At 35.5% G+C, this 13204-nt stretch overlaps 2 protein-coding genes across 2 annotated transcripts in view; one reads left to right on the forward strand and one right to left on the reverse strand.

Moving 5' to 3' along the window:
• Nucleotides 1-10392, forward strand: LOC134237635 (zinc finger and BTB domain-containing protein 24-like). Its single transcript, XM_062719772.1, has 9 exons — nt 1-48; nt 1814-2048; nt 2455-2588; nt 2748-2807; nt 6418-6957; nt 7204-7326; nt 7746-7997; nt 8689-8772; nt 9021-10392. Exons 1-9 carry the CDS (start codon nt 15-17, stop codon nt 10133-10135), a joined length of 2577 nt encoding a protein of 858 aa, XP_062575756.1. The 5' UTR covers nt 1-14; the 3' UTR covers nt 10136-10392.
• Nucleotides 10073-13204, reverse strand: part of LOC134237636 (MAM and LDL-receptor class A domain-containing protein 2-like) — a 19975-nt gene continuing 16843 nt past the window's right edge. Inside the window, exons 4-5 of the mRNA XM_062719773.1 lie at nt 11551-11664; nt 10073-11258 (exon numbers count right to left, since the gene is read on the reverse strand). Of these exons, the coding sequence (XP_062575757.1) occupies nt 11049-11258; nt 11551-11664 (324 nt within the window). The 3' untranslated portion in view covers nt 10073-11048. The remainder of the gene's footprint in view (nt 11259-11550; nt 11665-13204) is intronic.

Consider the following 13204-nt stretch of genomic DNA (forward strand, 5'->3'; position numbering starts at 1 on the left):
CTCCTTCTGTCAAAATGGCTGCCGCTTGTGACATTTCCGATTCGCAAGGTGAATATTATTTTGATAAAAGCCATCGATATCTTTAAGTTTTTAATCAATAATATATGAAGTTATGATGAGACTTAATATTTAGTATGATGTTACGGTTTCAAAATATGAAATTTGTCAAAGGCATAACGTTGACGATTTGTCAAGTGTATGGGAGGCCACGCTTCGAAAAATATTTCTTTATTGATCTAAGGGGGTATATAAAAAAAGGATGACAGACGAACTGCGGTCAAAATTAAGATAGGAAGAGTCCGAAGAAGGGATTTTAGGCTAATTGTTTTGGTTATGTCAATCACTGTCCTGAACTAGGCCTATTTTAACTCTAAACATGCCAGAGAAATTAAACAGAAGACGCACCCTGTGATAATAATATTAAGGTCTTTTCACTGCTTTGTGACTCTCATTTGTTGAAATATCCTCAGGTAACAATGAACCAGATGATGGTTAGCCTTGTAGATTTGTAAATACATGAAAGATTATATAACTGATAACGAAATTTCATCTGGATTTCTCTGTGCACGTAGTGTACTGAAATAGTAATGTCTGTAACATATATCACCAATAACATAGCCCTCCTCATTATTTACATGTAACCAAAGGCACTCCCCATCCTATTACATCAACTCAGGTCTGACACAAACGCTTAATTAAGCTGTTTATGTAGAAATAGTCGGACATATCTGACATTTTCCAGGCTTTTTCAGGATTTTGATATTTTGCGTGCTGGGAAAACATCAAAACTCAGGCATCATTACGATAACATGAAACTTTGCTGTCTCCAACTGGAGTTGAATATTTTTATCCTTGCCAAATTTAAAACTCACAATTCAAAAAAAAGCACAATGGTCCTAGTACTCGCCAATATGGATTGATTGATTGTATATTGTTTAACATGTGCCTCTCCAGAATATTTCACTCATATGGAGACACCACCACTTGCCAGTGGAGAGCTGCAAATTTTGTCCTATGTTCGGCACTCAAGGCCATTGAGTAGTGAGGGATTTTTTCATGCCAGCACCTACTGCGACACGGGACCTCGGTTTGTGCGGTCTCATCCGAAGGACCGGTCTCCACGTCCCACTGTGGGATTCGAACCCGCAACGTAAGGATTGACTCCTTACTTCGCGACTCTAGAGCAGACGCTCTAACCACTGCGCCATGCAGGCGACTTGCCAATATGGATAAAAACAAAACATTACTTTACATTTGGTATTTTCAATACATGTCTTTAAAAATATTTTTTTAAAATGCATGATATGAAAAATAATCTCAACAGTCTGATAGTGATAAAATGTTTTCATCAGATTACAGTTTTTTAAATGAATCCAAAAAAAAAAAATTGTTGAATTCTTAAAATATTTTACTATTGATAAGTTGTGAGTTTGACATTTTGATCAGATTGCATTGAAAATCAACCCAAGAATGCTGCCTCCATTCGGAGGTGGTGAATTCCCAGTTTTAGAATGGCGCCGGTTCTGACATTTTCCTGACATGAAAATATAAAAATTGTGAAAAAAAGCCAGGAAATATCAGTTGGAGTAATCTTGAAATAGCAATAAAGATATGTTAAAGTATTCAAAATAGCCTTATTTAGCTTTTTTGTCTTACTTTTTCATAGGTTACATGGTATGTTTATGAAATTTGAAGAACCATATTACATATTATGTATAATAATTTCATTAATTTCTTAATGGTTTTAATTTTTTTTTTACCTTTGTAGCAAAAGAAGTCATATTTATAAAGATTCGATATTCTTGCTATTTAGAGGCAGCTCATAATCAAATTGTTGTCAGTGAGGTACCTCTAGGGGTGTGGACAGTACAGAATGACCAAGTCATCAAAACCACCAGCGCAGGGGAGGAAAAATCGGAGGTCAAGTCGGTCCATGTCGTGGTATCTGTACAACCCGAGGAAAAGAAACCCTCCCGTGGGGAGGGATACCAGGAGAGGAGGTCAGGGAGAATACCCTCCAGGAAAAGGAGTGTCCCATTTAAATTCAGGTACAGTGCACGTCACTATACATGGCAGCTCACATTTCTTAGGATAGTATATGTGTTCTTACTTTTGTGACACACTTGCTCTAATGCCATTGTCGGAAACCCATGGTTGGTTATGCTTCATTCCTCTCTTTGTCATCAGATAGAGAGAGGAATGAAGCGTAATCAGTTGTAGGTTTCCGATGATGCTGTAATGCTCGAAGTCATGATATGACCAAATTCTGAGTATTTCATGGATGTTTGATGATTTTTTTAAACATGTTAAAAGTTAATAATCTTATGAATTTATTGAATTGTTTTATGGAGTGATGATAATCTCTTATTCAGGTAAACAATAAAGCTTTTAAAATAACTGTAGATGCTTCGAACCCAAATTTCATAGGATCCCATGTAATTTTCCTTTTAACAGGGATTACAGAAATCCAGACCTGGTGAACGAGGAGAATGAGGAGGAGGAAGCAGAGGAGAAATTTACACCCGAGGAGGAATTCAGGAATGTGTCCCTGGTCAAGCGGGCGACCACTGCCTCCACAAGGAAACGAGGTTAGAATGAATTGTGTGTTTTTTCTGACACATTTGAAGAATATTTTTAGACCATAGAAGATAATATGTAGTTATTGTTTTTAGGCTACACTCAAACATATTAAATGACCTTGATCAAGTTGGTGTTGGATGACCTGATGACTCATATGTATATTTCAGGAAGGCCAAGAAAACTGCCTATATATGACTCACCAGTGACACAAGAAATAATTTCATTAGGTAAGAAATGGGGGTGCGTATCATTACCGCTACGTTTTCAAAATTTTCATTACCGCTACATAGTCATTACCGCTACAAAAAACCTTACATTACCGCTTCATAAAAAAGTATACATTACCGCTACATTGCCTCTTTCGCTAGCAAGCCACATATGAGTACAGTACAACCTATAAATGCATAAGACCCGTTTTCCCTGCTCACCACGGGGAGGTGAAAGTAGAACTTTGAATAGGATGGGTTTTTTTTACTATTAAAATCAATTTTATTTCATAAAACACAAAAAATTATAATCAAGCACTGTTTCCTAGATAAAATTCTAAGGTTTGTCAAATGGTTTTATACTATCGCTAAAGCCTTGAAAGCCATTTGCTTCACATGTTGTTGTTGTTTTCTAAATTTATAACCATCGATAAGTAAGCCGGCATTCCCTTGATTTGTAACAAACTGTGGTCATAATGTTCATATGACGCTAAATAATTAAATTTCGACTGCAGAGTTATTTATATAAATATACTCATTCTGATTAGATAGTGAATGAATTATGTTGATTAGAACTCATATACCGGACCATACCTGGCTAAATCGATAGGTAGCGTTATTAATGAGTTGTTTTGGGCTGATTTATTATGTAGCGGTAATGAGTTGTTTTTGGCCGGAAAAATGTAGCGGTAATGATGGTCGAAAATCTGAAAAAATGTAGCGGTAATGAGTTGGAATTTTTGGCAATGTAGCGGTAATGTTGACCTCCCAGAAATGGATGGTTAAGAAATTTTCTTGATACTATTTCATTCATGAGACAGTTAACTTGTGAACTTTTATTAAAAAAGAAAGAAGAGTAAACAGGTGAAATTTAAAGAAACATTATGGAGAAAGTTTTTTTTATTATGTTACTTTTGTACAAATGTTTCCATAAAACAGAAATGACTATTTCACGGTGTAGTACCTAAACGGTTGCTATCCGAACAAAATAGCGTTCATTGTTGCTATTCGAAATTTCTACGGCTGCTATCAGAAATAAATATGTTTGAGGCGCTTGGAAGAAGTTGTAAAACTGTGAAATCTAGACCCCAAATCAATGTAGTCATTGAAAAAAATAAGTGCACGGAACAAGTAAGGCATTTCTATAAATGTTGTCATTTGTATTTTGTAGAATAGTCCTCTAATAATTTTGAATTAGTAGAATCTCCGAAGCCCGTATCAAATCTCAAGTCAATACACACCCAGTTTTCATGCCTTTTTTAACTTATCTATTATTTAGATTGTGTTTATTGTGGTATGTGAAGATGCGTCAATATATAATAATACTTACAAATGATTAAAACTATTCAAAAGTGTATTGTGAAAGAGATTTTTGGATGAAACACGATTTTTTAAAGTTACGGTTGCTATCAGAGTCTTAGCATATCCTGCACCGGCTATAAACTGAAAACATCTCATCGGTTGCCATTTGAAAATTACTTTTATTTCTATCAATTAAATATTAAATAAAGCTATGGCAGCAAATGCCTAAAATAGTTAAGTATCCCAAACAGCTTCTAAAATACGATGTCTATTATATATGCAGTGGACTTTAACCAACTTAATTCTGAGACGTAAGTTCGATTTTGAAAGGCGGGAAGTGGGGGGGGTACATATAGATAAAAGAAAATGGAAAATTGTCGAACTTCTTTCAGTTACATTTTTTCAGGCGCTAGCACCTTTTCTTGTTTGATTATACTGCCAAAGGCTTAGCCCCCCCACCTTTTTTGAAAGATAGACTTAGTATAGACATTGAAAATTGCTGCGTAGGTTTAGCCCCCCCCCCCCCTTACTTTCCACAGATACGTTGCAGTATAGGTTTAACATTGGGAAAGTGGTGCTGTTTGGAAAAACAATTTAGGTAATGAAGTTCACCCCACCCCACCCCTACGGGGTTTATTTTGGAGGTCTAAAAAAACTCTTATCGTTAACCCCCCTCTTTTAATTTGCTTCCGACGCCAATGACGCAATAAAAAGGGCGTGTAGGGGATGGGGGTTATGGTTGGAAAAAAGTCAACACCTATTTAATAAACATTTTATGAGTAAAGGTTATGCTTGGAACAAAATGGGGGGGGGGGGTCGACGTTCCTGTTACTCGAACGAATGCATGCAATAATCAAAACATTGACTCCCCTCGCCCTATTAAAATTTTCACGAATTATTAAATTTATATAGGTAAAACAAGACAAGCCCCTGTCCACCCCCCCCCCCCCCCCCCCACCCCATCCAGAAAGAAAGGAGGGTTTTAAGATAGACGGCCTCCACTTCTTTTTTTCAATAAATTCATAATTTTTGGACTTTTGGAGTGTTTGACATACTCATCATTTTTTTTACTTACAGAAAAGTTTCTTAACAAAAAAGAGAGCATACCCCCTTTTTTTCCTTCAATGAACATGAACATCATATGAACATCCTACCTATATAAAATGTTGAAGATAATGTAAGCTCATACCGGTATGTACTTACATTATTGTCTACGTTTTGCTCTTATGTACATTGTGCACTTTACTGCAGGAATCATGAACGTTGGACACTGGTCAAAACTTCATGTGGGATTTATTCATTTTTCAATTTAGATGTTTTTTTTTTTTTTTATCAGATAGAGATTAATAATCTGTAGGTTGTTTGGATAGGTAGACTTAGTAAACATTTCAGAAAAAAGAATATACTAGTAATAGGTTCAATAGTCACATGATTTAATTGCTGACAGTTTTGTAATTCTTTTACTATAGGCGTCGGAACGAATTGAAAAGCGGGGGTAGGGGGTTAACAAATAAAAACATAGATTCGTCCCAATTTTCAATGACTAAATTATGTATACATGTATCTTTGCAAAAAAGTAGGACGGCTAAGCCCCCCCCCCTTTCCGACGCATATATGTATATTATACATGTACATAGAAACTCCACTATTCATATTATACATATAAACATAAGATCGAAAGTAACATGCACAACAAGTAAATAATTTACAAAGAATATATAGAAGGAACATTTAGAATATACATGTGGTTTCCTTCACAGATGTAAATTGGGGATGCGATTTAATAAAATTTGAAAACTTAAACCTTTTCCAATAGTAACCGGTGCTGTTGTCTAATAGTAGCCGTTACATAAGTTTCTTCAAATAAAACGCTCTAGATTTTAAGAAACCCATCAAAGCGGGCGATGTTATAAAATAACCAATAATATTAACAAATACACAACGAACTGTCGATTCATTTTTATCAAAAACCTAAAAATTTTGACGCAGTTTCAATTTATTTCTTACGTGCATGTAAATGTGTCCAACGCTTTCGACAGTTTTCGTCTTATATATCAGCAATCCTTTAATTCATTAAAATTCTAAATAGACATGCTAGTTTTAGAAGGTATGTTGCGTTCCGTAGGGGTGAAATACCAAGCAGCGAAACTTAGATAATTGAATGATTGACCGTTTTGTTGAGCCAGCGAGGAAAAATACTTACAATTTCGTCCATTTTTTTCCACTAGCAACCGCTCAACTTTCGGATAGCAGTAAAGAACGCGTAATTTTTTCTGATAGCAACCGTTTAGGTACTACACCGTGTATTTTACTTGATTATTTGTTTTAGATGCCAATGAAGCTAACAGCCTGGGGGTGGGGAATGAGGAGGTCAGCATTGTGATCATACAGCAGGGGACAGACGGGGAGGATATTATTCTACAGACTGAGGGGGGAGAGGAACTGAGCCTCACAGAGGGGGGACAGGTCGCAAACAGTTCACAGGAGACGGAGCAGAGCACAAACCTACCTCAGCAGGTTAACATGGCCGAAGAAGGAGGGAAAGGAGAGGAAGGCTTAGCTCAGTGTAAAATAGAAAGTGATAGTGAGGGCCAAAAAGAAGGGACAAGTGATACTGATCTCACAGGGAGGGGAGGGGGAGAGGGGGGTGAGGGAGACAGCACAGCAGAACAGGAAAACCAGGGGGAGGAAGGAAGCTCCCTGACTCAGGAGAGAGGACCAGAATCAGGGAGTGAAACCTCTCAGCCTGAAGTCGAGTCAAAGCCAAGGATTGTCTACCTCAATAAGAAACCCCGTCGGAGTGGGAAGAAAAATAACATGGTGGTGGTTTACTCCTGTGGAGTATGCATGAAAAAGTTCTCTTCTAAAGGTATATTATTAATCATTAACATTATCATTCATTAAAATAATTTAATATACTTAATGGCAGAGTAATTTGGGTTAATTTTATGTACTAAATGGTAACAAAAATTGAGATTTTAAAAGTAATCATTGTTGAAGATGTCACTTTATGATGAAACAACTCATTAGTTACAGTTATTTCCCTTTGCAGATCAGTTCTTTGAAATTTTGATTTTGAATGAAATCTTTAATTTTTTTACATTATTAATTGTAGGAAATTTAAAAACACACATGAAGATACATTTAGGAGAGAAGCCTTTCCACTGTAATGTAGAGAACTGCAGTAAGACATTCAGGAGTAACGAGGCTCTTAGAAGACACAAAATGTCACACCTCGGTTTGTATCAAGCTTTAAGACTTGTCAAATAATGGAGTATTGATAATGTATTGCTTATAATGGAAAAACTAAAGGATCAAGGTTTACTTTAGACATGAAATGGTCTTGTCCGTAGAAACTGCAATCATTTTAATTGTGAATAGAGACTTCATGTTTTCTTTACCTGCAAAAAAATATCCTCATCAGGATCTGTATAATGGAGAAGAGGCATTGTCAAAAAGCATTGTCCTGGAATAAAAAACAGATTGAATATTTGAGTTCATGAATTTATTTTAAACATTAACTGATTAGTTATTTAGATTACATACAAAAGAAAAAATTTCTACACATGAAAAAAAAAATGAAACCAGAAGTGAAGTGTCGCTTTTATTTTTATTTCTTCTATATTTCTCTGTTGTCAATGACTGTATATTTTACAGGTATCAAACCATTTGAATGCAGTTTCTGTAAGAACAAGTTCTCCAGTAATGTAAGTCTCCAGGAACACATGTCACGTCACACGGACAGTAAACCTCACCAATGTCACGTATGTCTGCGGAACTTCCGACAGGTCAGCTGTCTACGGCGACATCTCATCACTCACTCCTCCGAGACGCCCTTCGCCTGTACCATATGTGGCCGCAAATTCTCTCAGAATATGTACCTCAGGTCACACATGAAAATGCACACAGGTCAGTGGCAGGGCTCTTATTTCAGGTTTCCGGTGTTTTACCTCAAATTTATCTTTGTTTTGAAATTCTTAAAAACATGAAATGAAGTATATATTGTATTGTGAAGTGGAAAATAGGGAAAATAACCCAGTTGAGTTAGAAATATACTCGTACTTTTAGAACTGGAAATTAGGACCTTTCAAGAATTTCATTTATAGATACTGTTATAACACATATTTTCATGGGATAAATTGTTTAAATTTAAAGGAAAAATATTGGTTTGTGGGGATTTGATTTTATGGTTGGAAAATATTATGTGCTAAATAACTAATGCATATTAAATTTTACATTTCGTGGTGTATATAAATTTGAGGGTCTCTTCATACCATGAAAACAACTAAAATTAACCCCTTATGAAAATTTGTGATTTCACAGTATTCAAAAGCCCCTCGTGACTTCACAGAAATCAACAGCAATATGTATTAATAAACATTTCTAGTACAATCTTAATTTTAACTATTTAAAAAAATTATTCAGATGGGCATGTACATGTTGAGAGTGACTTTATAGGTCTCTTTCTAAATTTTTAATACACTTATGAATAAATGTGTATAAATTTTGCAGATTTTTTTTCGGTGTGAAGGAGAGGGGCCATTTAAATGTCACTTGTGATTAAATGTGTATAAATTAAGCATATTTTTTCTGTGTGTAGGAGAGAGGCCATTCAAATGTAAGCAGTGTGAGAAAGCCTTTGCTCATCAATCTGATCTCAACAGACACAAAATTGTCCACTCAGGTAAGATAAGGTTGAAAGGCAGAAAAACACCTAACTAAATGAGTAATACTCCTGAAAATTTTCCCTAAGATAGATCTATTTCTCAGTTGTTAAAATTGGTCTCGGATGTAAACAGTAAAGAACGGTAATCTCTTTGAACAATTGTTTAGTGATTCGTAGAATGTGGATTTTATATTTTAAAAAAAAATTCTAAAAAATGTTAAGAAAGATGGAAAGAGGGTTGTTTATATATTTATTTTATTTAATAGGAGAAAAGCCATATGAATGTGAGGTGTGTGGCACAAGATTCAGTGACCCTTCCAGTAAAAGACGCCATGAACGTGAACATGTGGGAACCAAACCATATGTATGTCAATTGTGTTACGAGTCATTTAAACGTGCGGGACAATTAAAGGCTCACCTGAGCAGGAAACACCTGCACCAGAAGGATGACGTCCAGGTGATTCGGACCAGTACAGGTGCTCTACAGTTTGTGTTCCCTAACGCTGACCAGTGCATCACCCAGCAAGAAATCGCAGCCTCCATGTCCGGCGATCAACATACCATGATAAAACAAAAAAAGATAGTAAAGTTAATCCAGGACCTGAACTCTTCTATACAGAATGTCCCCATTAACCCTCCTCCGCATGATTATTCTGCCACCGAGACGCCATCCGTGCTCGATGCAGAGAGACAGGAGGAGATGTCTGTAGACTCAGTTATTAATGAAGCACTGGAAAAAAATCAGGGCCTCATTTCCCAGGGGAGGGAACAGCGAGTCCAGACCCTACCTGTATCTACTTTTGATAATTCTCAGATGTCAGAACCTACAGTTGTGACCATTGCAGAGGTGTTGGACAACGGTCACATCCAGACCATTCAGTCCGATGACTGTGTTCCTGTTGAGTATCTTCACATTATTGAAGAGCTAGCTCCAGAGTCCCTGGAGCAGCAGGTTGTGGAGGTCCACTATCAGGATTCAGAACAGAGGCCAGAGCCAGACCAATCCACAGAACAGGTGCTCTCTAAAGAAAGTGAAGAGTCCACGGCAGCAACAGCCTCAGTATCAGATCAGGCTTCAGACACGACATCCATGGATTACGTCAATCATCCAGATTTCAGCAGCCAAGCTTATTATAACTGGCTCTGTAGTTTTACAGAGCTCTGTAAAGTCATGCCAATGCCTTTAGATGTTTCACTATTTCAGAAAATCAGTCAGGTCCACAAACATTTATCTGATGTCATGGCAACACCTTCTGGGGTGGTGGCAGACAAGGAGAATTTTAAAACCCTCATGAACATCTCAAAAGAACTGAATACAATCATTAATGAACATTTATTTTATGTCATGCAAAATCTTGATGCCATGGATGATAAGGAATAATCATAATTTATTTGTTGTTACTGTTTTACAATGTTGCTACAAGTATTTATCTTTCTGTACTTGAGATTAAGGCATTCATGATAATTAGGGTATCAACTTAATGTGTTTTTGCATTGGTCAGGATTTTTGTATTAAACTTTTGAGCTGACATTTTATTACTATGTAATACATATATGTTAGATTTGTCACTGACATTGCTTGTATTTGTTATTTATTTTACAATGTGGCAAAATGAAGGTCATGAAAACATTTACAAATTTCGTGTTTTTTTTCATCATTTACAATTTCAAGAGTGTGATTCCTAATTATGCATGGTGTCTTCACGGTCATATTATACAAAATGTATGTATCTGGTATATTTGACAGACTGACAATAAGAGGTTAACAAAATAATAGTATAATTCCCATAGGAAATGTAATAGTACATAACTCGCTAATATTACAACACAATTCTTCTGATTTGTGAAGAGTGCAAAGATATTACAGCTGCCTTCATATCAGAGAAAAACAGAAAAAACAACTCAAGGCATGTAGGATGAAGCCTGTCTATAAATCTGTATCAACAATAACCCTATATCCACAACATTTGCACTCTAATAAGTTGATCCAAATACCGAGACAAGCAAACATTTCATCATATAAAATTATACTATGCATGTACTCAATTAAGTACATTGTATATCAGCGTAGGCATAAACCACCATATATTGTAGATTATATTTAAGCTATCAGTATTTCAGGGCATATTATTTAAGATAAAACGTTTTTTTTAAAAATTCCTTCAGAAAATCCATTGAGAGAAACTAAAAAAATAAACCCCACTCAAATATGCAGATTAAGACACTCGAGTTCAATAAAAATCAACAAAGTATATCTAACATAGTTGCAGATAATTAGAACATGTCAACAGTTATCACGGGTTTCCACGTCGCCGACTAAGCATTCTTCGGAACTTTCTGAATTTCTGTAGTCTTCGTATCTGTGCGTTTCTTGCTTGTGTCACGTTTGAAGTCACGGAGACCGGCGTGACGGTGCGAGAGTTACATTTTCCATCTTTAATTGAAATATCGTCTATAGATATGTCTCCTAGATAACCACCTGTCGCTATTGCTTCAAACACCAGCTAGCAATGAAAGAAGAAAATATGATGAAGATCGAAAAATAAACACACCTCATAAATACTCTCATACAAAACTGGATTGTAAATATACAGTTACTTATATTGTACCTGTCAAGTATATTGACGTATATTTATTTAAAAAAAAGAAAGAAAAAGATTTCGATTTGAATTGTCTCTTAGTAAACTTTGTAAATGACAATATCGATTCAAGAACAAGGTCTTATCTATTAAAAAATAGTTCCAATATGCTGTTTGATGATGACGAAAGCTTTACGCTTATCCCCCTTAAGCCTACCTGGAACCCCGCTCTGGCCAGATTCTTAGGTATGTCTAGAAGGGCCTGAATCCACACATTTCCTTGGTTACCATATGCTCTCCACGCCGACTCAATGACGTCACCGGTACGTGTCTAGAATGACAAATTTAAAAAATGGAACACAGTAATAATTTTTTACCCATGTTCATTATTAACCGAATTTCTCTAAACTTCATGAAGTAAAAACCAGTCTCGTTGATAAGTGATTTTTGTTTATACAACCTTGCTACACGTTTTCATATGCCAATTTTTTGATTGACAGAAGAACCATCCAACTCAATAAATCACAACTTCCACTAGGAAGACTGCAACCTGCCTGTCTTTCATTTTTCCTTAGTTTTAGATTTGTTTTGGATTTGCTTTGTTCTAACATCAATTCCAGACGATAATTTGTTTTTATTGAATACGAACAGAATAATTATGTTGGCCAGATGTCTCAAAAATCGGTTAGAAACAAGGAAGAAAGGCCGGCAAAAAATCGAATGAAAAAAAAGATTCAAATATTGTGTATGTCTGTACACGTATAAAGGTGAACAAAATTAACTCTGCGAACAATGTAGGACCCTCATTTAGTTTAAATCCAGAAGTTTTGAAATTGACCTATTTGTGAGTTTTCCGTCTTTGATACATCAAAATAATAATTTAAAAAGTGCTAAACGTATGCCATTGGTAATTTACAGTTGATAAAATAAAGGAGATGGATGATCAAGGCGTGCAGAATGCCTGCAGCTTCAGATATTCAATTTGTGAATTTAGAATTTAAAGCAAAGTTTTCATTATTGAAATTATGATTTTAAGAAAGCTTTTCGGAGGGTTTTTTTTTTGCAAACTGTGATTAGGATAAAAGTTCAAATAAATTGAGCAAAGACCCACTCATATAAAAAAGTGTGTTTTAGTATGAGAAAATGAAATTCTTTTTGCCCTCTTAAATGTGTGTATGCTATTTCATAGGTGAATAATTTTAATCTCTGTGAGATTTATGTTGCGGAGATTTTACAAAAAGTACTAGTATACTTTAAAATTAGATGAAATATCAAAGAAAATTTTCTTAAATAGTAATTTAATTTTCACTTTAATGTTTGTCGCACTATACATTCGCTTGCATTGTTCACCCGTCTTCTTTATTAATGGGTAAACATTTTTAATTATTATCATACTTTTAACAATTGTAAACTATACTTCATGGCAAATACGTCCATCTCGATGTGCAAAACACGACTTACATAAAAGACACAGTTTCACCTTTATAGAAGACCATTGCTAGTTGTTAATTATGAATTATAAGGTCTTTTTTGTTTTAACGTTTAGTTTCTTACAACGAATTCGAAAAGCACTGAATGAAATTTGTTTGGTGCGTTTAACAAACAAGTAATCAAGCTAAAAATCAAATGAAACAATACAAATCAGGAGCAGGGTAAACAGACCTCTAAAATGGCGGTTGAACTGGTGCCATTGAGGAGTAAGCATCCCGTTTACCGGCCACACATGTCGTGTGCTTCTTAGGCAAACGGAATATCTGAACACAATTCAACGTGTAAATAATGACGTAACAGTTAGTATGAATAAGGCAGTCAACATTTGACTTGATAGTAAATTGTATGAGGGGTTATAAAAAAATTGGTGGACTAGCTGA

Source organism: Saccostrea cucullata, unplaced genomic scaffold (assembly GCF_032062105.1).
Source record: "Saccostrea cucullata isolate Sc308-1 unplaced genomic scaffold, CSIRO_AGI_Scuc_v1 ctg347, whole genome shotgun sequence".
In the NCBI taxonomy this organism is placed as follows: domain Eukaryota; kingdom Metazoa; phylum Mollusca; class Bivalvia; order Ostreida; family Ostreidae; genus Saccostrea; species Saccostrea cuccullata.

Excerpts from the sequence above, each read along its gene's own strand:
- LOC134237635 (XM_062719772.1), top strand. The coding sequence starts at position 15 with ATGGCTGCCGCTTGTGACATTTCCGATTCGCAAG. Across the intron at positions 2,589-2,747 it reads TGCCTCCACAAGGAAACGAG|GAAGGCCAAGAAAACTGCCT; the intron begins GTTAGAATGAAT and ends TGTATATTTCAG. Across the intron at positions 7,998-8,688 it reads ACACATGAAAATGCACACAG|GAGAGAGGCCATTCAAATGT; the intron begins GTCAGTGGCAGG and ends TTCTGTGTGTAG.